Below are 24,525 nucleotides of genomic sequence, written 5' to 3' on the forward strand. Positions count from 1 at the left end.
GGTTCGTAAAAAGGGTAAAAAAGCATAAAATAAAAGTAGCTTTTAGCTTCGGATCATTGACTTCCTGTCAGAGGCAGAACTCACGTTGGATCTTGTTCATTTCCAGCGGTTCCTCTCCACTGTCGCCATGTGCTTCTTCAGGAGCAGAAACAGCTGGAGACTCGATGCAACCAGCTGGTTTCTCCATCTGAACTGAGAAAATGAGTTCATTTTTTTCTGTTTATAAACAAACTCAGCTGAATCAGCAGGTTTGTTTTTTCGGGTCAGTCTGACTGAAGGAGTTTGAGCGTTCCCTTCGGTTTGGAGAACCAGACTGGATGTGAAGCTCTGGATCTGCTTCTTCTTACCTTAGAGGCAAAACTGTGGAGCGACTGATCTTCTGGAAAAACCTCGAGATCCAAGTGAAGATCAGAACCTGGATCTGTTGATGAGATTCCCTGGGATGGAAAATCCGTCTGGGAAAACAGAAACAAAACTTCCAATGAAGCATTAAAGTGTTAAAAAGTCTGACCAGGAACCGATGCTTCTGCTGACAGCCTGGTTCAACATTCATGTAATAATAAATAACCCACTGATGGATGGATGAGTTTCAGAGTCACAGGTTGATAAAATGTTTATAATTCCTAAAACCAGCCGATGTTTTAGGATTTCCTCCATGAAATGAGTCGATGTGTTTGGTTTGATCAGAGCAGCTGATGCATCAGCAGCATCAGAGTCTGAATCACCTGAATCATGAAGATGATTCCTTAAAAAGTCTCCCTGCTGCTGATGATGATGATCCCAGCGGCTGATGAAGGCTGAGCACTGAGGAAGAGGAGCAGGGGGAGGGGCAGCGATGAATGGATGAACTGGAGGGAAAACATGAGGCCGAGGCTCCACTCTGAACCTGATGGGCACAAAAACACAACCAAGTTTTTTCTCTAAACGTGACGTGAATAAATGAGATGAATTTTATTTTCATTTTATAAATAATTTCCAAGCGGAGCAGCTGAAGGTTTCAGGTTTAGAGCAAAGTGTGTACAGGAAAATCCTGATAATTAAAAAAATTAAATATCCAACATTTTTATTTATGGTGGGATGAAAACCGCCATTACTAAAATGATTTTAACGAGTTTCTAAGAAATTAATATTTATTTTCCAGGACAGAAGGAAAAATTAAGAAAACGGATCATTTCAAAAATGTTTCTCAAACGAATAAAAAATAAATGGTGAAAATAGAAAATAAACAGATAAAAATATAAAGAGATTATTTAAGCAATTTAAAAATGATATGTTGATTATGTGGGTTAAATAAAATACAAAAGAATTAAACGAAGCTTTGACTCACTTTGATTTAATTAATAAATTAGGTAAAAATATATAAAAAAGAAACATGTTGTTCATATGAATATGTATAAAATAAATCAATATGTAATAATAACACCATCTCTTGGTTTTTTATGTCAAACTGAAATCCTAAAATCTGAAACCGTTTCAGTTCCGGTCGTGTTGCAGATCCTCAAAAATCCAAATAATTAAAATAAATAATTACATATAATAAGATAACTGCGGGGGGAATATGGATCCACATTCAGCTCCATGTTAAAAGCTGATGTGAAACTTTTGGATGAAACCTGAGATGTTGGATTTTGCGGGGATTCCCCGCATGCAGCAGGCTGCGGATCAGAGAGGAAAATTCAATTCAACATGTTTTTTACCGACTTCAAGCAGGACGGACAGGAAAAACAAACTAAAATATATGTAATAATAATAAATATATATGTATATTTTTTATTTCATGCCGCGCTGCATGCCGGGATTTCATAATTTAAACGAAATGGAAACGAATGAAAATCTGAATTAAATCTTACATTTACTGTGAAAATATTTTAATAACTAATTAAAAATAATTTGAATCGGCAGCAGCGGAACCGGAGCGGATCTGGTTTCATCAGCTGCAAAGGAATTTAATATCAGAGACTCTGTAGTAATAATTATTATTATAATTACCATTATTATTTTAATTATTACCATAATGTGGAGATCGACAGTTTGACGTAGAAAAGAACAGTGTGCGGTGATTTTTACGCAGAACTTTGGATAAAAAAGATCCAGATGAGCCGAGCTGAATTAGAATGTTCGATTTTATAAAATTATAAAATAAATGAATTTATACTCAGAAAGGAAGAAATTATTTTAGGGTTCAGCACATTTTGCGCAAGGAGTTAAAGGCGCAGTCCGCAGCGTTGCGCCGAACTGAAACCGCAGCACCAAGTCTGCGCCGGACTGAGAGCGGATCTGCGCTGATTGGTTACCTGAGCCTCGCTCTGACGCACACGCACACACACGCTGCTGATCTGCTCCTGGTTTCCCTCCTCTCTCTCTCTCTCTCTCTGAATGAACAGCCTGTTTAACATTCCTAGCAACGTCAGCAGCTGAAGGTGGACCGCTGCGCCGCGACGCTGCGCCTATAAAGCCGCTGCAGCGCCGCGGCTGCAGGAACCTCCAGGCTGGAGCCGCAGCAGGAGAACCAGAGGAGAACCAGAGGATCTGAGGAGGATCAGAGGAGGATCTGGGTCTGCAGAGGAGACTCGTGTTGGAGGTAAGCTCTTTGGATCAGAACCCGACACCAGCCAGAACTCTTTAGGACTTAATAGGAGCTTTTCTGAGGTGGCTCAGAGCCAGCAGCAGTTGCAGCTTTTAAAGCGGATTTATTGGGTCCGCCCGGGCCCGCGGGTGGGGGCGGCTGAGCCCCCAAACTGTACCCATAAAGGCGCGCAGCGTCACGGACAAGCCGGCGCAGGCAGACCGTAAAAGTGTTTGGAATAGCTGACAGCTCCTGATGGAGGGTCGACCCGTCACTGGTGGGTGTTTTTATCAGAAAGATTCCTCTGTAATGAAACCTGCAGGAAATCCAACCTGATTGATTTAATGACGTTTTTCTCTTCATGATTTCCTCTCCTGTCCGGCTGAGCGGGAAACATTCAGCATGTGCAGCTTGAGTTCAGCCAGAGTTTAAATGAATTTTTTCTTTCGTTTTTATTTTTTTCTCATTAAATTTCGCTCCAAGCTGATGTGACTCTGTTTCCTTCCAGCTTCAGTCTCACTGCGGACATAAAGCCGCTCCGAGCCGCCGCCGGACTCCGTCTCTCCGCGCTGCCGCAGGTGGATGCTGGGAAGTGGACCCGCTCGGAGGAGATGTTCCCCCTGGCCCAGTTCGGGGTCCTGTCGGCCCTGGCCACCGCGCTCACCTCGGTGCTGTCGGCGCTGCTGCTGCTGGCTCTGACCCGGCAGCTGTGGAGCCTCCGCTGGAGCCTGACCCGGGACCCGGACAGCAGCCTGCCGCTGCCGCGGGGCTCCATGGGCTGGCCGCTGGTCGGGGAGACCTTCCACTGGCTCTTCCAGGTCAGAAACTCCTTCAGCTCCCACTGAGCCCAGAACCAGGCGTCAAACTTCAGCCTTTATTTAAACATCATTAGAGCCGCTGGAAGCTTCCAGAGCGGCAGCTTCTTGTCCAGGTTCAGTCAGAAACATGTGCGGACTTGACTTCTGTCTCTGGGCAGCAAGAACTGGAAGTTTTCGGTTCAGTTCGGTTCTCCTCTCTTTCCTCTCTCCATCCCTCCATCCTGCGCAGAAAACGAAACCGACCCAGTCTCACTTTACGCGTCACTCTCACATTTCCAGTTTTTTCTCCCTTCATTAAGTTTCTCCTGAATTTCCAGCTCGCATCAAAGCAAAGCGCTGACAGGTTTCACTTGTTTTTCTGTCACTTTGCTTCTTTTCTCACTTTAATACCAATGAACTGGATGATCCAGAGTCTGAGGAGAAGACCTGGAAAATCCAGTCTTTTATTTAATGCATTAATCCAGCAGTAAAAACAAAGATAATTAAAAAAATAAATAAATACATCTATCAATTATTTAATTTAATTTATGCGTTAAAGTTTGATGTGAGAATCTGGGAACATTTAACTTTCTGTTTCCCTGGAGAATAAATATGACATCCATGATTTATTTATTCTTAGCCTTCAAACAAAAAATACTTCAAAAAGTCTGAAAATAAAAATTACAATGCAAGACTTTCCAACCAGTCAGAGCAATAATTAAAGATCTGGACCTGAGATCAAAGAGGCTGGAAGGAAAAAGTGAATAAAGAAAACCTCTGAGGAGAAAACAGACATTCTGGGGTCACCAGGTCTCCATGGCAACCAGCTGGTTAGAAAACATGTCAGGAAAAATCATTTTCCTTCCTACTGTCTCAAATGTAAACATGTGGAGCTGGTTAAACAGAACATGGTCCCTGGTCAGATGGGCTATTTTAGGGTTTGAAATAAGTGATGCAGTCATGGCTGAGCACGGTGGAGGATCTGTGAGGCTGTGGGCCTATTCAGAGGTGCAACAGAACCTCTGAAACCAGAACAGTTTCATTAAAAATCAGCAGAAAACCTGTGAGCTGAAGAGTCCAGAGGAGCAGAGAGAAGGATCTGGCAAGGAGAGGAAGAGAGAGAGGAGCTGAAACACTGAGGGAGAAAGAAGAGCTAATCTCTGCAAAAACACTAAATACTGCAAATACCTTTGTAGTAGTTTCTAGTTCAAGTATTTCAGTGACTTTTCAGCAAAAAATAGAAGTTTGTTTTATGCCAATAATTTATTAATATTGATTAAAAAGTTCTAGTTCCACTGACAGATTATTTTACTTATAACAAGATTTTTCTTGCTGAAAAAATACTTGTAAGTTAGAATATTTATAATTTATAAGAGACAATAAACTAAACAAAAACACTCAGTAAGATTTATATTTCTGCAGCTGGAGGGGAGCAGCCAGAGGCAACCGAGGAAGTAAAAACAGCTGGGATGGGGAGCCAATGGTCAGCTGAGGGAAAAGAGAAACAAAAAGAAGGGAGGAGGAGAAACCTGAGCCGTTTACTCTGACAAACCCAAAACACAAACAATGGCAATAACTAAACAAAATGGAAAAATAACTGAAGCTAAAAGTCCAAACACAAACAAGATCAATTCTTTTTTAGTTTTCTGAAATATTTTTCCCAATCTCCCCTTGTCCTGGTTCCCACTGCAGGGCTCCAACTTCCACATCTCGCGGCGGGAACGCCATGGCAACGTGTTTAAGACCCACCTGCTGGGGAAGCCCCTCATCCGGGTGACGGGCGCCGAAAACATCCGCAAGATCCTGCTGGGGGAGCACAACCTGGTGTGCACCCAGTGGCCCCAGAGCACGCGCATCATCCTGGGGCCAAACACACTCGTCAACTCTGTGGGAGACATCCACCGGAGGAAGAGGAAGGTGAGGCGTCGGCGCAGGGCCGGACCTACGGGGGGCCGAGGGGCTAGAGAGGATAGAATATTCAATCATTTCACTGAACCGCACTGCATTCTGGGGGACTAAGACTAGTCGCTAAACCTCTCATAGCCAGCTAAGCTAGGTTGGTGACATCAACTGACTCCCTCAGTCTTCGGTTACCTAGCAACAAGCTGCTTATTAACTTATGCAGCAGCAGTTTAAGGTTTCAACATTTTGCTTAAAAGCTGAAAAAACGACGTGAAGTGAAAACTTTGGATAAAACAGGAAATGTCACAACATCAGTTTGTTAATATTTTAGATATTTAAACAAAAAACTAATCGATAATTATTGATATTGATTATATTGCGATTTGTTTATTGGCCAAATTGCCCAGTCCTACTAAAATCTGAAAAATAAGACAAACAACACAAACACATTACAAAGTATCCAGCTGAACTTTGACCCCTGTCTGGCTTTAGATCCTGGCCAAGGTGTTCAGCCGGGGGGCGCTGGAGTCCTACCTGCCGCAGCTGCAGGACGTCATCAAGGCGGAGATCGCCAAGTGGGTCTCTGAGCCCGAGTCCATCGACGTGTACGGCGCCGCCAAGTCGCTGACGTTCCGCATCGCCGTGCGGGTTCTGCTGGGCCTGCAGATGGAGGAGGAGCGGATCGTCTACCTGGCCAAGACCTTCGAGCAGCTCATGAACAACCTGTTCTCGCTCCCCATCGACACGCCGTTCAGCGGCCTGCGCAAGGTACCGAACCTCATCCTTCGTTCCTGGACCCCAACGTTCCTGGGAACTGGGCGGGTTCTGACGGACTTCTCTGCAGGGCATCAAGGCCAGAGAAATCCTCCACGCCAACATGGCGAAAATCATCAAGGAGAAGATGGAGCGGCAGCAGCTGGACGACGACTACCAGGACGCCTTCGACCTCATGCTGTCCGGTGCCAAGGAGCAAGGCCAGGAGCTCAGCATCCAGGAGCTGAAGGTACCAGGAAGACCTGAGAGATAAGAGATGATTCCTGTCATGATGAGCAAAGTCAGATGATTTAAACTCCAAATTCATCCTCCCAGGAAACGGCCGTGGAGCTGATCTTCGCTGCCCACTCCACCACAGCCAGCGCCTCCACCTCTCTGGTGCTGCAGCTGCTGCGCCACCCGGCCGTGGTGGACAAGGCCAGAGAGGAGATGGAGGCCGAGGGTCTGGGCTGTCAGCCGGAGCGGAGCTGCGACCCGGCCGGCGCTGAGCTGGAGAACGAGCCGGAGGCCGCAGAGACGGAGACGACCCGCCTGCTGAGCGGTGGGCCGGACGGCGGCTCTCCTCGGCCTCACGTCCCGTACCTGAGTCTGGAGAAGCTCAGCCAGCTCCGCTACATCGACTGTGTGGTGAAGGAGGTGCTGCGCTTCCTGCCGCCGGTCTCCGGCGGATACCGGACCGCCCTGAAGACCTTCGAACTAGACGTAAGTCAGAGCTGGAAGCACATCTAAACCCAACACCAGTCAGAGGAGGGATCTCCAGATTCTTCTCTCAGGAACCATTTAGTACCAACAGTTAGCAAGAAAAACACTCAGTTTAAAGTCCATTAAGCTTCAAAACAGACAAAGTCCAAAGAAGATTTGATGAAAGACTTTCAGGAAGTGAGAGCTGCTGACTGAGATCATTAAAAAGATACCAGGAAGGTTCAGGAGGAAAACAAAGACATGAGGAAGGCAAAAACTACCCTGGACCTTCCTTTTCCCTCTGACTCAAACATCAAGAATCTGTCTTTGCAGAACCGATCCGTTTACTGCAGAGCTGATCTCAGAGGTGATTTCTGGATCATTGTTACTCGTTTTGAAACCGAAGCTTCTGCACTAATGGAAGGCTTCATTTCACCCACATCCATGAAGCTCTGATTCCTCTGACCTGCAGTCACTTCCAGTTAGAGACAAAAATGAAGACAAAATAATTCCCCATTTAAATTAGTTAAATTTTTATTTTTCCACAATTGTCTTTTTTAATCGCCATTGTTTTCCAATGCAAACATTTTGGGTAGCTAAAGCTTTGCGATCCAATTTTTCTACTTAATTGTACAATTAGATAAAAAAAAATGAAATTAACTTCTCTCATATAAATCTGCTTCTTTATTTTGGTTGCATTATAATTTTATTCAGATGTGAAGAATAAATCTGCCTTAGTCTAATTTTTCCCACCAATCAGTTAACTTTCCTTTCATCCTCTTGAAGCGAGCCCTCATAGAAATCCTTGCTCTAGACCAAATCTTGCCTTTTGTTGCTCCACCTGCTGAGTTTTTCATGCTGGATTAGAGTTCAGACTAGAGTCCTCCTCAGTCCTTACATCCCCTCTCCTTGACCTCAACATGCCCCCAATTTTCTGCCCCCATTGCCAAAAGGATAATTGTCATTTCTGCACCTTTTCCTGCAGTAACAAGAGGCTGAGCTGCTGAACTTTTACTGAGAAATCTCCGATCTGAAGGCGCGGCTCTGGTTAGAGAGGATAATAAAGGTTCATTCTGTTGTTCAGTGTGAGATAATTATAGAAACCAAATGAAACTAAACCTTCAATGGAAGCAGCAAAGCATATTATTATTGTTATTTGAATGCAGCCCTGTGTGACAGACTGAGAACAATCCACTTCTTATCACATTTCACATGAAAAAAAATCTTTTCTACTTTTAAGTCAAATTCTCGTTATGTTCTTAGCTTTGAATTTATCTCCAAACTGGAATAGATGGTTGAATCTTCACCATAAAGAACTTCAGACCCAGTCAGATTTACCTCTGGGTCACCAGAAGTTCTGACTGGTTCACATTATTTCACTAAACCTCTGGTCTTCTCTCTCTGGCTGCGTTTCCTTTACAAACGTGTGAAAAACTGTCAGGATTCCATTAATGTAAAAAAAAAAAAAAAAAAAGTTTCACAAACATGGCGCTTCCATTAAATACAAAACAATTAAAATGTCATGTGAACAAGTTTGTTTGCATGGTGAGTCATTAACATGCTGCATCATAAACTACTTCCTGTCTTCTTCGTGGTTTCTGCCAGTGGTAACATCTGGTTGTTGATCATGTGACTCCTGACTAAAAAAGTTTTTCCGTCACCGTTTCAGGAAATAAACCAATTTTGATACGGCCAAAAAAAATCACGTCACCCTAACGGCAAAACTTTTGATCAAAAAACAAGGTTGTTGTTTTTTTAAATTGCTGTGTTTACATTAATGTGTGACATTTAATTAACCTTTTAAAAGTAGAGATGTGGTTCCTATAGCAACAAACATGCTAACTTCCCCCTGCAGTCCCTGAACAGGTTGATTTAACAGATCATGAACTGCTGAAGTTTGTATAATGGTTAATAAATGTAGCAAATCAAACTACGAACAAACGATTCATTAAAAAATTCATTTTCCTTCATCAATAATGAGATCAAATCTGTTGGTTTAAAATCCACATTTCATCCTCAGATCTGCACAAGCCCTTAAAGATCAGCCCTGATTTTCCTGATAAATGAAGAAGTTTATCTTTCACACCTCAGTTTGACCCAAAAGGTCCAAACCTCCCAGAACACGGACTGAAGACGTTTCGCCTCCGTTTTCCTCTCCTTGGTTTTAACGGCTGGTTCCGTTTCCACCACAGGGTTACCAGATCCCTAAAGGCTGGAGTGTGATGTACAGCATCTGGGACACCCATGAGACGGCGGCGGTCTTCCAGAGTCCGGAGCAGTTCGATCCGGAGCGGTTCGGCCCGGAGCGGGACGAGTGGCGCTCGTCTCGGTTCAGCTACGTTCCGTTCGGCGGCGGCGTGCGCAGCTGCGTCGGGAAGGAGCTGGCGCACATCATCCTGAAGACTCTGGCCGTGGAGCTGATCGGGACGTGCACATGGACCCTTGCTTCAGAGGAGTTCCCCAAAATGCAAACGGTACCGATCGTGCACCCGGTGAACGGGTTGCACGTACGATTCTCCTACAGCAACCAGCTGTAGAGGAACAGAACTGAGACTACAAACTCTGAGCAAAGGATCAAACCTCACCAGCCTCATCTGCAGCACTTCAGCATCAGCATCATCTCCAAATGCATCTTAATTTATTTATGTCGCCTTTATCCTGCAGACGCTTCGTTGGACTGAAAGCACATAAGCTAAAGTTTCTGTTCAGAGCTGTACAGAAACGAACAGATCTCTACGTCTTGTTCCCTCTTACTGTCTGTAAATGAGATTTAAGTTATTTCATATCAAAATAAGCCATCAGAGCAAAAGATCTGCTGCTCCTCTAACTTCTACATCATTGTGAACCAGTTCATCTGAACCTTCAGAGTATTTAACCTCAGAGTTTAGCTCAGTTCTGGTTTTGGGTGAGTTTTCTTCTTCTGCTTCTTCTGTACTTTGAGCAAGGTGTTGATCAGGAGGATCAGGAGTCAGTTCTCACCAGAGCCTGAGCGGTTCAGAAAAACTGGACAGTTTCTAGAGACTTTCTCTGGATTCAGGAGACGCTTCAGCTCTGGAAGCTGCTGCCGGAGTCGGGAACGAAACTCAAGTTCAGAAAACGTGTACATTCAAAATGTCCTCCTCTTTTTTACATGAATGTTTCATAGATCTGTTTCTGTGTGTGCTTTAAATGAAGTAGTGTTCTGAATAAGCTGTATTTAAACGCAGATGGGCCTGATCTGCTGTAGAGACTCTAACCTGTAACGTAAACCTGTTTTCTCCTTTAGGATCTTTGTATTTACAGTCTGTTGGTTCTGATGTTATCATTGGAGGACCGTTAGCCTGCTATGCTAGCGGCGCTGTGAAATGTTAGATTTATGGAAGAAGATAGCACTTTCTCCACTCTAAGGAGTCTGTATATACTGTGTCCCTGTTGTTCACTGAGAGTATCAGATGTAGCTGCTGTACAGTCGATTTAAATTACAAGATACCAAACAAAGTTCTGGGAGTTTTTATTCAAGTTAGCAAATCTCAACTGGACCAGACCAGGCCCGGTCAGGTCCAGTTTGTGTCTATCATGTTACTTATAGTTGCAACTCTTGTTCATCAAACCTGAATCAGACAAATGTCTTGTTGCCAGGCCTCTGCAGAGATGACTCTGATTGACTTGGCGTCTCCTTTAAGGGCGCATTCACACCAAAACAGTTTAGTCCGTTTTAATCCAGTCCGTTTGCCTAGAATGTCCGGTTCATTTAGGGAGACGTGGATGTATGAGCGACCAAAAAATCAAACTGTGTTACAAACCTCAGTCTCAGTTTGGTTGAAGTGAATTCTGGGGTGGTTAGAATGCATATGTGAACACCAAGTGAACCGGATAATGGTCCAAACGCAGGGCATTCTGGGTAAATTCAACCAAAACCAAGACATGGGAGGAATCTCTCAAGGCCTTCGCTAAATACTAACCTCTCGTTAAGCTGCTCACAGAAAACACAGAGCTAAAAGCCAGTGGCGTCTCTTAATGGCCTTATTTACTGTGATGATGTAAAAACGCTCCGTGTTCACTGCCTCAGACATTAAACATTCATTTCCTCGTCTAAAACTTATTACTGGCAGCTCAGATTAACTGGGCCTGCTGATCTCCTGAGCAGCTGTTTCTAAATATTCTCACTGGAACAAGGAGTTCCCAGCAGCTATTTCTACTAATTTGATGGAGTTAAACTGGTTTCATAACGCCGACTGTTGCCACCTCGGAAGTGCCTGTCAGGAGTTGAAAACTTCTGGAAACTCCCTTCCCGTCACCTGAGGGGCTGATTTTACTCACACCCAGGCGCTGCTCCAGTTCCTGCTCAGCAGTAGAGAGAGGCTGAGAGAGGCTGGATATTAGCTGTTCCACAAAACTAATTAAGTCGCAATTATGCAGTAATTATGGTCTTAAGGTGCCAAGTTATTGAAGTTATTGTAAACTCTTATTGAGAAGAAACCAGTTTATTTTTTCCCACAGGCTGAAACTGACACGTAAATCCACAAGATGAGTTCGGTTCCCCAGAATCAGTTCATTCAGCGAGAGCAAAACAGACTAAATGTGGAAGAAAATGAATCTTTGGGAAGAAGAAACAAAGCAGCAGCTGGACTGAAGAGCAGGAACCTTCAACATGATGTGAGGAAATGATGATGCAGTTAAACTCCTTTCTCATTTTGTGCCAGAACCTCGACTTTACCACAACGGGTCAGAAACTTTACAAGATGAAAATAAATTCATTTTAAATATGAGGAAATATTATCATTACATTTGTTTCATTAGAAGTAAATATTCTTTCAATAGACGTCAAGCAAACTGCTGGTGAGAGTCCTGAAGTAAACAGAAAATAAAACTCTTTCACAGATGAACATTTTCTGGACAAATATTTTAAAAATCTACGTTTAACTAATCATGTCAAAGATTGGAAATGGACGACTCACAAAGTCATGAGTTCATTTCAGCTGTAGCTTCATGATAACGACCACATGAATGTCTTTCCAAATTGACACTGAATTAAATGACTTTTTCTCATTTAGGAAACTAATTAAATGTAGCTAACCTTTGACCTTCTCTCACTGCTAAGATAGCTGCAACACTTCCTGCTGGAACTGTCAAAATAAACTTCCTGTTCCTCTCAGTACTTTTCTGTACATAAAGCCTCATTCATCATGCTGCAACTTAACTTTGAACATTTTTACTGTTTAACAAACTGGAGTCTCAAAGACTTTCACTTTAAAAATGACGTAAAAATCTCTGTTGTTCTCTTTCCTGAAGGAAAACAAAGATCTGGATTTATTTAAAACAGAAAATAAATCCAGATGTTTAGTCATCAGCCAAAACATTATAACCACCCAGGAAAGAGAGAAAAGTTGCATACTATGTTTTAACACAGATGTTAACACAAAACTGACCAAAGTATCATTTCCTCGTGGTTGGCAATGTCTTTTATTTTGAAATCTTCTTATTTTCCTCACTTTATAATGAAATACATTAATCTGTGTTGTGTTTACCTGACAGTGAGGTCTGAGGAGGTGGAGGGTTTCCTCCGGTTAAAGACCGAGGGTCTCGTTAAGATCACCGAGCGTTTCCAGCCTCCACCTGACCGCCCTAATTGACCAGCAGAGAATAGTCTGAAGCTATGTGGCAGAAAATTAATGGGACACACACAGTCTGGCCTATTTATGTCCTCTGCGGGGCCCCGTAGCTCTGCCAAGGTCTTTATCTGATGAACACTCAGCCGCTGTGAACTTGGCGATGTTTTTTACCCAGAGTTCACTGCAGTGTCACTGGCTGCTCAGGTCAGTGACTGGTCAGCTGAGGACGGGTGCATGGGAACCAGAGAGGGACGAAACCTGTCCGGAAACATTAACAGACCTGAAAAACACACAGATGAGACGCATCAGCAGAGGAGGAACCGGAAAATGGTACAAAAAAAGTATTTGGTAAAAAGTACCGAGTGACTGATCAAATTATCAGTCATTTAATATTTTAAATTTACATCATCAGATGGAATAAAATATAAAATTTAGAGGAAATTTTAACAAAAACTAAAATCAGGCAAAATAAAATATTTCCAAATCAGTTTTTCAATCAAAAACTTTTAAAACTTTAACAGAAACTGCAGGTGTTTGTCTGGTGAAGTTTTGGTTAAAACCAACTGAATGTTTTTCATTCAGTGGGTAAAAAATATAGAAATTTTACTCAACTAAGAGTCAAAGTACTTCATTATGAAATTAATCAAGTACAAAGTACTAAAAGTACAATTTTAAAAATGTTACTGAAGTAAGTAACTGAGTAAATGTGTAAACACCTGACTCGGTGTACTAGTCGTTTCTTTGAGTTTAATATTCCAGGATGTTGGTTTTTGCAGCTCAGGTCATTAAGTTACTCAGGTTTAAACTTTCAACTTGGACGTAAATTTTTCCATTTTTGGAAACTGGAGTTTCTGATTTCACAGAGGATGGATGGATCAACACGACTTTTAACGGATGTTGTGATGCTGTGAGTTCTGGTGAATCCGGCGGCTCCTGGTCCAAGGAAACCAGTGGATATGAATGGACGCGTTGCTGCTGGTTAAACTGGTGTGATACAAAAAAAAAAAGAGTTTTGTAAATTACATCAATTAAATTATGAAACAACTGAAAAACCAGATCATCCTGGAGCAAAAAACTTCTGTAACATTTTTCATTACTAATGACTACATGACTAATGGTGATGGAGAAGATGCCCAGCAGCTCCTGTGGTGAGTTTCTCTGGTTTAGTTTCTCTGGGTGAGTTTCTCTGGTTTCTTTCCTAAAGATTCCTCGATGACCTCAGATCAAACCTGCTTTAATCCGTCCAATCAGATCTGGTTTTCCTGCCACTCAGAGCTATAAAAGTCCTCCCAGGATTCGCTGAGTCTCTGCGTTCTGGTTCAAAGGCATTTCTGCTACGATAAGCGACACCCATTTTCCAAATGAGGGGGGAAACGGGGTCAGATGGTGCCGGGGATAGAGCGATCCGGGGCCAACATCAGCTCCCCGGGGCCGCACAGATATTTTACCTCCATTGTGTGTTTTCCTTCAGTTTATTTTAATCGCTGCTGCCTTCCCAGGAGAAGCCACAACGCTGCAATCTTGGTGGTTCCTTGGAAGTTCACACTGACATTTATGTGCTGAGTCACTTTCAGGAAGTTGCCAGCTTCTATTGTGAGACTTTAAGTGGACTGAAATAAACCCTGGCAGCTGTGGAGTGCCACCAGGAGGCCGACCAGCCTCGCGCTGCTATAAACGTCCCCCGCCTCCACTTTACCGGCAAATAAAAATAGCTCATCCTGGAGAAACAAGAAATGTTTTCAGAACAACTGTTTTCATCCTGTAGGTCATCCTTATGAACAGAGAGAGAAAGTTTTGGTTGAATTTACCCAGAATGCCCTGCGCTGGAGTCAGCTTCCTGCCTTTAGAGTGGTCTCTGGTCCGCTTGGCGTTCACATATGCATTCAAACTGAACCAGAGTTCACTTCAACCGAACCCAGACCAATTTACTGTTTTTGTTCCACATCAGGATTTCATTACAAATTCACACTTTATTAAACGAACCAAACTTCCCTGGATTGGAACGGACCACAGAGGGACTGCAGCTTAAAAACACACAAAAATAAAACAGTAAATGTGAAAATGTGTTATTGACCTTCAAAATAAAAGCATGCGTTGAATCTTCTTGAGGCATTACTCAGCATTGAACAATTAGGACATGTAAAACCATCAGCTTCACCTAAACAAAACTCTATGATAAACTCAAAAAACGGCTTAAAATCAAACAATAAGAGAAAAAAGGTAAGTACTGTAAACTTTACATCATCGTAGACTGACTGACTGACTGACTGACTGACTGACTGAAAGCTCTTTCTTTAAGACAAGTAGTTGGATAATGTAATGCAAAATTCACCTAAACTTTTTCTGCCTCCATTTTTATGAAGATCAAATGTTTAGCGTTTTGTTTTCAGTTTCTAGGAAAGCTGCGATTTTAAATGAAAGGCCTTGAAATGTAGAAGTGACTGCTGCTCCACAAGTACGAGGAAACAGCGCTGCTAAACCAGCCTGAGGAGGCAGAGGAGGAGGAGGAAGAGCGGGTACGGACACACAGCCGTACAGCTCATAATTACTGGCTTTGTCAGACGACATCTGTTATGTCAACATTCCAGCCGTCAGCCTGGAGCAGGATTCCTCAGGACAGGAAGAAACAGGGTCAGATTCAGGGAAACGAGTTTAGAGTTCAGCTCAGAGTTCAGCTGGACAGACTTCAAGTTCAAATCCTTCACCAGACCGTGACCTTTGACCTGCCTGCGGTCAACGTTCTCCTGCGTTCAACGAGTTTCTCCACACAAACCAGGCCGAGCGTTAGCCGTTTAGCCGCGTTGTGGTTTAGCCCCGACAGCTAGCTGCAGGTGTCTGAGGAATGAGGAACCGCTGCTCACCGGGAAAATCACCCAAACCTCAACATGCAGGTGTTGTTGCTACTGTTCTTAATCAATGCATTCACAGTAAATGGTAAAGATCAGATAATATTTATGTGCATTCCTCCTTCTACATCTACAAGCTTTGGGAACCGTTAACAGGAGGGTTCAGCCACAATCCAAACAAAAGCTGCACTTAATCTACAGCAGGGGATTAGAAATGACTGCATGCTGGTGAAGAGAGTCGGGCTAATTTCATGAGCAGAAGACGGATCTGCAGAGCCTTCCAGGTGGGAAGAGGGAGAGGAGGCGATGAGAGAAATGTGAAGATGTCAGACGGTGTGGAGGAAGAAAGGTGCATCCCAACTCTTCCTGGAATGTTTTTATGGCTCTCTGGAATGTCCTGTATAGTCTCAATCCTCGCAGTTAGCAAAGCATAGCATCCATCTTTTTATTACTGGTAAAAAAATAAATAAGAAAAACACCTTATTATCTCCGTCACTTTAAATGTTTAGTTTTCTTCTGCTTAAGCTCAAAACACAAACTGGTCAGCGTGTTTCTGATCTGCCAATATTAAATATAAAATTATAAGTCAGCTTCTTTCTCTGAATTTACTGTCATAAAATAAAATTAATAGTGTTTTTCATGAAGTACATGCTAAATTAAGAACAGAATGTTAATCTGAAAATACTGAGTTCTGGAAACTAAAACGAACTTTCAAGTCTTCGAAATGTACTTATAAGGTTCTATGAAAGTATTCCTCAGAAATAACCAATAGTTTCTAAAAGTTCCCAAAATGCAGTTTATTAGCTCTGATAACATATTTAAACTCCAGGAATGTAAAACTTAAGATCTGGAAGGAAACAGATATATTCTGGAAAAGTAAGTAAAACTTATGCAGAACCTGAAAGTTTCAGGAAAGTAATGTTCAAGTTCTGGTAAAGAAAACTGTAAATTCTTCAAAGAAAGCAACCTGGAAATTTCAGAAGTATCAAAAGTATAAAGAGATTTATCTGTAATGTACAAAGTCCTGGTAAGTTCTGGAAACATCTGGAAACGAGCCTGACAGTTTCAGGACAGTAATTTGCAAGTTGTGAGTTATGGAGAAATAACACAGAGGTTCCAGTGAAGTAATTAGTAAAATTAGTCTGGAATGTCACTCATACAGGAACATCAGGTGTAAAGTTCTGGTAAGTAACCTTTAAGTTCCAGAAATGCGACTGTAGACTGAGGAGATGTGACCTGAAGTTAAGACAAAGAAATGCTCAGTTATTTAAACTCAGTAGACATGAAAAAACGTACCTGGAATGTAACTCGTAAACTTCTGGAAAGTAATCTGTAAGTTCAGAAAATGTAGGGAGGCAAACTGAAACGCTTCAGGACAGTAACTTAAATACTGTGCTCATGTCACCTGGAAATTATGGAAACATACAAGTTCCATTAAACTGGGAATTCTGGGAAAATAATCTGTAAATTTCATGTCATTTGTAAAGTTCTGGTAAGTAACCTGTAGGTTTCATGATCTATAACCTGTAGATTATGATGTCTTCTGGAAGAAAAGCTCAAGTTTCAGTAAATTGTAAATTCAGCTAAAGACATCTACTAGTTCTACAAACAAGTTTTAAAATAATCTGTAATTCAGTCAAAGCGTTCGCTGTAAACGTTGATTAAATTTCAGTGAAGAACCTGAAGTTGACGGATCTTTGTTTCAGTATTTTACCGTCTGTGGACTGATGAGAAATGTTATTTACAGACAACCAGGAAGTGCAGCTGGTTGGGATCTTGCAGTTGTGACAATATATTAGAGTGAAAATGCTGAACTTTGACCTTTTCGTCCCGTTTCTGATGTGAAAGGGCTCAGTTCAGTTTACCGCTGACATGGAGGATCTCTTTAAAATAGCAGCCAGAGCAGATGTGTGTGAGAGGAGAGTTGAGACGGCGAGGGGAGCATGAATGTTCCTGTTTCGTTTGTCTGGCTGACTTTCTGCCTGCCACATTCCAGAGTACAGTTCAAGAGTTCAGTTAATTCATGAACTCTGTTGAGGCACCACACCCAGCCGGCGGCACGTTGAAACCCTTCTCACCAGCTCCAGTTGCCTTTCCGCGCCGTCCGCATGCATGTGTTCAGTTGTCTCTACATGAATCTGGTTGGAGTGCTCTCATGGTCCCTGCACACAGGTGCTTTCACTTATTCAGCCTGATTGGACCTCAGTGTGGGTGGGGTGACGCTGACTGACAGCTCAGGGACTTTGGTTCATTATGAAGCGAAGCTCCTGAAGTGGAACAAGCAAAACGAGCCGCTGTGTCACGCAAACAACCTTCACACAAATCAGAAGTAAAGAGAAAACATCTGACTGGATTTAACTGGTTTCTATGACTTGAACCTTTTATCTACATACCAGGTTCCCCTTTAAGCTTCTGTAAAAGTAAAACTATGACAGATGATTCTAAAGACTGAACACATCAGCGGTTCACAGATGAGGCCTCCTGGCTTAGTGGAGAAGTCCTGAAGCCTCTCCTCCTGTTTTAAGTTGGTCTGATTCCACACGCCTGACCTTTATGAACGGGTCATCATAGGCAGCTGCACAGTCGATGCCACGCTGTGCTGGAGGTGTCTAAAACAAAGGACAGGAGGCGCTAAGGACCAGGCATGGGGATAACTGGCAGATTTCCTCACTGCGTAAGAGTCCAGCTCAAGTCTTCAGGAGCCGTAGTCCTGCCAGGTTCATCCCCGTCAGTTCAGAAAGCTTTAAACCAACTCCAGTCCGTTTGCCTAGACAGTCCGGTTCGCTTGCCGAGGTGTGGATGTGTAAAAAACAAACTCTGGTCTGCCTACAAACCTCGGTTTGGGTTCAGTTGAAGTGAAATCAGGAAATGGACTACAGTGCAGGGCATTCTGGGTAAATGCAACCAAAACAAACAGTCTAGTCTCGCACTAGCGGGAGGAATGGCTTCTGGTTTTGACTTTTACCAAACAGAAAAATCCTCCAAATGCTAAAATCTGACACCTCTCCATGTCTGTTTCCATTTGGTGAAGGAGGAAATTGAACTCAGTTTCTTCTTCAGAGGTTTTTTGTAGTTTCCTGCAGTGGTTCTTGGTGCAGCGCCCCCACATGCCAGGAGGGGAACAGGTTGGTTTGACTCAGAAGCACAGCAGCTGGAAGTGGAAGTTTACTGGCTGCTTTGGTCAACATCTGTTGTTTCTAACATGCTTTCTTGGTAAACTGACTAAAGAAGTAACTTCCTCTCCAAGAAACAGCTGAAGACTAGAATGATATGAATCTTCGTCGGAGAGGAAACGAGTTGATCTTTGTAAGTTCACACATGCGTGAACTTTGTGACCTCAAACATCCCACAAAGTCAAAATTTGCTGAACCTGTACTAAATGTGTGATTATGAAGAGAGGGGACTTTATTTGTTAAGACGTCTGTTAGTGGAAAGATGCAGAAATGTCATCAGGTTTCTTCAGGTCTTCGGCCCAAACGGCTGAGAATATTTCACAGTGCAAAAGTATTCATATGCCTCAAACATTTAAGCATTCTGTCATCATCTTGGGATTTTATTAGAATGATCTGTAAGTGGTCCACAGTGGTGAAGTGTAAGGAGCCGAAGCATCCTGGTCACATGTAAAACGTGTTAGCAGCTCTTTCTGAGAAGCGAAGCTTGCAGTTGCCACCTCCACTTACAAAAGCAGAAGAGGAAGATAAAAACAACCTGAAGCACAAAACATTTACATAAAACGTCTCTCTGCTCTCCTTCACACTCACAGCAGAAGTTGGACCCGAATCGCTGAGCAACATGAGGACCAGAACCACGGAGCTGAAGATGACAGGCCTGGTGTTTACAGGTAGCATCCTGCCATCCTGACCTTCCAACGACCTTCAGCCTGTTGGTGATGATCTCTGTGCTGCAGGAGACTCAGACTGACAAACCAATTGTTTTAATTTAGGCTTTAGTTAGCACTGTAACAAAAAGATAAACTTCACTGTGTTTCTATAAAATCCAGTTTTTTTTATTAATTAATGTTTTTTGTAACAATTTTGTTTCAGATGAAATAGAAGAACAGGAAGATGAAAAGGCGAATGCAGAAATGGTGTTTGGGAGAAACTGGCCATCATCTCCGCCTGAAGAAAAGAAAACGGGTAACGATTCTGAATCAGTCCGTTAATAATAATGTTGGCATTTTCTTCAAACTAAAACCCAGAGAGAGAGAAGAAGAAGAAAGTCTGCAAAACTATTTTGGGTTTAGAATATTTTCCTACGTTTTAAATTAAATTAAACGTCTGTTTTTATTTAGAGACGAAGATTCCAGCCGTGGTTTGCTCTGCGCCACCAGTCGCTGCCTGTTGGGGGATCCTGATCGTGGCTCTGCACATCCACTGAGTAACAACACAGATCACCTCCATCCAGTTTATTCACATTAAAAGAAAGTTATTATTTATTGCTTCTCACTGAGAACTTCTAGAGTTTCTGTTTTTAAAACGGTGCTTCAAATTTTAACAGGAGCCACGTTATTTTCTGCACTTTAAAATTTTAAATGAATTAAAACAAAAACTTTGCTGGAGGATCATTTTCACCAAGTTTATAACTTAGTGGTTGCAGTTATTTGGCCATTTGTTGCTGCAGGTTGAAGCATCATGTTACGTTTTAAGTCTGGAAAAAACATAAAACCAGAAACTGACACTATCCTTAGTTTAAACTTTTAGACTTTTTAATTCCTGCCTTAAAATGTAATAAAAATAAAAATAAAGTACAAAGAAATTCATTACTAACAAAACTAGTATAACAGTGGATAAGTTTTTAATTATGTACCGCTAATTAAAAAGTTAGTTGCACCAACCCTACAGCGTTAACAAGCCTTGCTAATGTGTTATCAACATAATATTTAATGGAAGCTAATGCTAAGTGCTAACTTTCACAATTTAGAATTTAGCTGGAAAAATTCAGGAGAAGCGACATACATTTAATGTTTTCAAAGTTATTAAAACTGTTAAAAGATTAGCTCTGCTGTTAGCTCATCAGTAGCTATTAGCTTGTAATGCTAACTGTGGACAGCCTCGTTAGTGAGCTTTATAGTTATCAGATTTAATTTCCTGTAGGGAGATATTAAGAAAATGAAGTGAACATGTAAATAACCCCCTGCTGCTGGGTTAGATGTAAATGTTTCAAAACATTTTGTTATCCTTTAATGTTCGTTGTTCTGTTTTTATATTCCAGATACGTCTGTCACCGCTGATAAGCTGAAATATTCAGAAGAAAACAATGAGGTCTTATGGCAGAGCAACCAGATGCTAACCGCTAAATATCAACAACTTCAGGCAGATTTCCAGCAGCTGACTGCAGACCAGCAGCTCAGACGCAAAATCCAGCAGCTTAGGAGAGAAAATCAGAATCTAGATGCTGAAAACCAGCAGCTTAGGACAGAAAATCACAATCTAGATGCTGAAAACCAGCAGCTTCGGACAGAAAATCACAATCTAGATGCTGAAAACCAGCAGCTTAGGACAGAAAATCACAATCTAGATGCTGAAAACCAGCAGCTTCGGACAGAAAATCACAATCTAGATGCTGAAAACCAGCAGCTTAGGGCAGAAAATCACAATCTAGATGCTGAAAACCAGCAGCTTCGGACAGAAAATCACAATCTAGATGCTGAAAACCAGCAGCTTCGGACAGAAAATCACAATCTAGATGCTGAAAACCAGCAGCTTAGGACAGAAAATCACAATCTAGATGCTGAAAACCAGCAGCTTAGGACAGAAAATCACAATCTAGATGCTGAAAACCAGCAGCTTAGGACAGAAAATCACAATCTAGATGCTGAAAACCAGCAGCTTAGGACAGAAAATCACAATCTAGATGCTGAAAACCAGCAGCTTAGGGCAGAAAATCACAATCTAGATGCTGAAAACCAGCAGCTTCGGACAGAAAATCACAATCTAGATGCTGAAAACCAGCAGCTTAGGACAGAAAATCACAATCTAGATGCTGAAAACCAGCAGCTTAGGACAGAAAATCACAATCTAGATGCTGAAAACCAGCAGCTTCGGACAGCAAACTGCAGCCTGATTGGAGAAATCCAGAGCCTGAACACAACAACGAAACGCCACATCATAGCAGAAAAAGTACAGTAGCATGTCTTCATCTTCATCCAGGACATTCTTCTGTTGTGTGGTGATAAATCAGGCTAATTGGTTAATTTCTTCATTTTCAGGAAGGCACATTGGACCTTGTCTGCAGGGCTGGCTCCACTTCCAGTCTAGCTGCTACATGATCAGCAGCAGAACGATTCGGACCAGAAAACCTGGCAGGAAGCTGCAGACGAGACGATGCAGAGCTGGGCATCACAGAGAGTCCGGAGGAGCAGGTGAGGAGGAACATGGACAGATTCTAGTTTGGTTTGAACAACAATAGATGAAACGACAGAAAAGATTAACTTGACTTTTAGTTTGTAAAGACACTGTGTGGAAAATCTTCCTAACCATGTGGAAGGCTTCCTGCTAACCTAACATCCTGGACAGAACGGACCGACAGGAAGCGCAGATGAAGACGTTTAGCATTATTCTGATACATTTCAGAGGCCATCAGACTGGAATGAATGCTAAATGTTTTAGTCATGTTTGTTTCATGTCTTCAGGACTTCATCTACAGAATCACTTTAGCTGGTTTTGGAACCAGTGGATACTGGATTGGTCTCAGAGCTGAAGTCGGAGGATGGAAATGGGTCGATGGGAGTTCTCCAACACACAGTGAGACATGAGCCTGAGCTCTGAACTGCCTCTCAGTCATGATCTAACTTGGTTCTCCGCGTTCAGCCACCGGGTTCAGTCACTGGCTGAGGACTTGAACTGTGCCGTTTCTGCCAGGGAGACCAGTGGAAATCTGTGAGCTGTGGAGATGAGAACTGGTGGATCTGTCAGAGGAAGGTTCTGTCCAGATGAAATGTACCAGCGCAGGAGATTTTATGAAGAATGTTTCAAATAAGTGGCTGAAGCAGAAAGATCCACCTTCTCAATGTTTTTAACCACAACAGTTCAGTGATGGTCCGTTTAATCACAAACGGACCAACAATGATCTCCTCCAGTGTTTCTTTGAGATTTTTCCTCTCCACCAAGTCTTCAGTCTGCTTCCAGGTCCAAGTGTCCAAGTCTAAGGCTGCGTTCCCACCGGCTCTGTTCAGTCCACTTTAATTCAACTCCAGTCCGTTTGCCTAGAAAGTCCGGTTCAACTGGAGAGGTGAATCAAATGGATGCAGACCTAAAACATGTGAGTTTGGTTAATCCAGACCAAGGTGCGGTTAGAATGTGAACACCGAGCGGACCAGAACCCGCTCCAAAAACAGGAAGTGGACTATGCTTCCTGCTTTTGGAAGAATTCTGGGTAAATACAACAACAAAAAAGAAACCTCTTTTAATAATCAACATTACTTCCTGTCATGTTACTATAGCATTTTAAACTCAACTATGTTATCATCTGATCATTTTAAATTTTCATTATTTCGTATTATTACTTCATTTATGTTTTTTTATGTAGTTTATTTATACAGCTCTATTACTGGTTAATGCTTCTCTCTGTACCTTTAGTTTTAGGATTTAGTGTGAAAAAGTCCCATAATAAAACATTTTTTTGCTTCATAAAGCAACTTATAAAACTTAGTGTCATTTAATGTTTGAGAATCTGAATTTCAGGAAGCTGACAGCTCAAATTAAGAGAAATAAACATGAAATAAATCCCTGTGTTTATTTAGTGTATATTTAGTAGAAATGAATGGCTCAATGCAATACATTGAATAATTAGAAGAACATATTCTGCTGGGATGTGTGAATGCCAGTGTGTTTTGACTTGTTTCAAGTGTACAAAGATATTTACACCAAACAGTAAACCAAAAATACTTGGTAAGATTTTGTGTTTTGCAGTTTATAGAGGAAAACAATTGTGAATTTTTATTTCTACAAAAACTGAACAGAAGATGTTTAATAAGCAGAACGATCAGACAAATTGGAAGAATGTGAGAACAGGAAGGAGACTTAAAACCACAAAGTGATGCAGGACTCGACCCACATCACGTATTAAAACAGCTGATCTTTAGCAAAACCCCCGGTGAACCAGGGCAGAAAAGAAATGAGTCAACGCAGAAGAGGAACCGAAAGGAGGAAAAGAATCCAAACTTGAAACCTAATTTCACATAAACTAAGAGGCAGAAAACTGAACGTCTAAAATGAAGGGAAAAGGTTAAAAAAAGAAAAAGTTCAAAAAGTCTCAAAGCAAAATCAAACTAAAACATCTAATGGCAAAATTATCAAATTACTCCTGAATATCATCCTGGATCTGTGACCCGATTCCTCCTCATGTCAACACTGCTGAAGAACCCTGGTACCAACACACAACACAGCCGCACTTTTCAGAACCTGAAACTCAGTACGTACAGGATTAACCAGTTGCTTTCCATAGCATTTCTGGAACATACCGAGTTCTGGTAATTTAACTTTCCAGGCATTTACTGGTTACTTTCCAGTAAACTTCTACTAATTTCAATGGAAATAATTAGTAAGTTGCACATTTTTTTTATTTTTATATTAACCTGCCCAGTTGCACGTTCCTTTGGACCAGAGTACACCAGGCACGTGCAAAGGGGGGCTGGGGGTGCTTGAGCACCTGCCCCTTTAGTGGTCTCTGTACGGCCCTGGAGTACACCATTTTAATAACTGCACCATCTTTATGTTGACTGTAGTATTTTATTATTCTGTTATTTATTCTGTCTATGTGCTACTTAATTTCCTGCCTATTCCTCTGTGTGGAGCAATAAAGGAATTATTAGAAGAAAAATACCTGAATGTGTGAAAATATTCTAAAATGTAACCTGCAGGTTTTGTGAAATGAAGTATTAAATTACACCAGCAGAGCCATCTAAACGTTGACGCTCCTGCAGGAGGAGAATGTTTTCCATCTCCTGGATTCATAAAAATAACACTTTATTGATCCCAAAGGGAAATTAAATAGTTCATGTTTCTCTATGTTCTGTGTTGGTGGTTCTGACTGAAGTTGGACCATCTGCTGCACCCAGAACCTCCTGTTGGGCCGTAGAGCTGCAGCACATCTTTGTTCCAGTCCTGGTCAACACCAAATGTCTTCATCTTAACTAATAACCCAAAAAGAGAGAGAGCTGTGTACTGGGATGTTTAATAATGTGATATTTTGGTTGGTTTTAAACATGTTTCATAAATGAGACTCATACTGGATCAAACATGTGAAATGGGAAATGAAAATGAACTTATTTCCAGACTTATTCATCCATAACTATTTCATATCAGGGGTTTTGTTTGTTGCAGCAGGTTGCTGAGTTTCAACCTAACAAAGGACAAACTATCACAGCA

The 24,525-nt window shown here is 41.9% G+C and overlaps 2 protein-coding genes across 2 annotated transcripts; both read left to right on the plus strand.

The window, feature by feature from the left end:
* Positions 1–2,397: 2,397 nt before the first annotated feature.
* cyp26c1 (cytochrome P450, family 26, subfamily C, polypeptide 1) lies at positions 2,398–10,197 on the plus strand. The gene is made up of 7 exons (XM_015012055.2): positions 2,398–2,581; positions 3,075–3,384; positions 5,056–5,280; positions 5,758–6,033; positions 6,110–6,268; positions 6,355–6,741; positions 8,913–10,197. Exons 2-7 carry the CDS (start codon positions 3,178–3,180, stop codon positions 9,255–9,257), a joined length of 1,599 nt encoding a protein of 532 aa, XP_014867541.2. The 5' UTR covers positions 2,398–2,581; positions 3,075–3,177; the 3' UTR covers positions 9,258–10,197.
* Positions 10,198–14,796: 4,599 nt separating this feature from the next.
* Positions 14,797–20,783, plus strand: LOC148155341 (uncharacterized). The gene is made up of 4 exons (XM_088013079.1): positions 14,797–15,202; positions 18,921–18,998; positions 19,201–19,293; positions 19,449–20,783. Exons 1-4 carry the CDS (start codon positions 15,154–15,156, stop codon positions 19,532–19,534), a joined length of 306 nt encoding a protein of 101 aa, XP_087869205.1. The 5' UTR covers positions 14,797–15,153; the 3' UTR covers positions 19,535–20,783.
* Positions 20,784–24,525: the final 3,742 nt, after the last annotated feature.

Source organism: Poecilia mexicana, unplaced genomic scaffold (assembly GCF_051168715.1).
Source record: "Poecilia mexicana isolate PSO_F unplaced genomic scaffold, ASM5116871v1 scaffold_15, whole genome shotgun sequence".
Classification (NCBI taxonomy): Eukaryota; Metazoa; Chordata; class Actinopteri; order Cyprinodontiformes; family Poeciliidae; genus Poecilia; species Poecilia mexicana.

Coding starts and splice junctions, on each gene's coding strand:
- LOC148155341 (XM_088013079.1), top strand. CDS start 15,154: ATGAGGAACCGCTGCTCACCGGGAAAATCACCCAAACCTCAACATGCA. Junction 18,999..19,200: donor GACAGGCCTGGTGTTTACAG/GTAGCATCCTGC, acceptor ATTTTGTTTCAG/ATGAAATAGAAGAACAGGAA. Junction 19,294..19,448: donor GCCTGAAGAAAAGAAAACGG/GTAACGATTCTG, acceptor GTTTTTATTTAG/AGACGAAGATTCCAGCCGTG.
- cyp26c1 (XM_015012055.2), top strand. CDS start 3,178: ATGTTCCCCCTGGCCCAGTTCGGGGTCCTGTCGGCCCTGGCCACCGCG. Junction 3,385..5,055: donor CCTTCCACTGGCTCTTCCAG/GTCAGAAACTCC, acceptor TTCCCACTGCAG/GGCTCCAACTTCCACATCTC. Junction 6,742..8,912: donor TGAAGACCTTCGAACTAGAC/GTAAGTCAGAGC, acceptor TTTCCACCACAG/GGTTACCAGATCCCTAAAGG.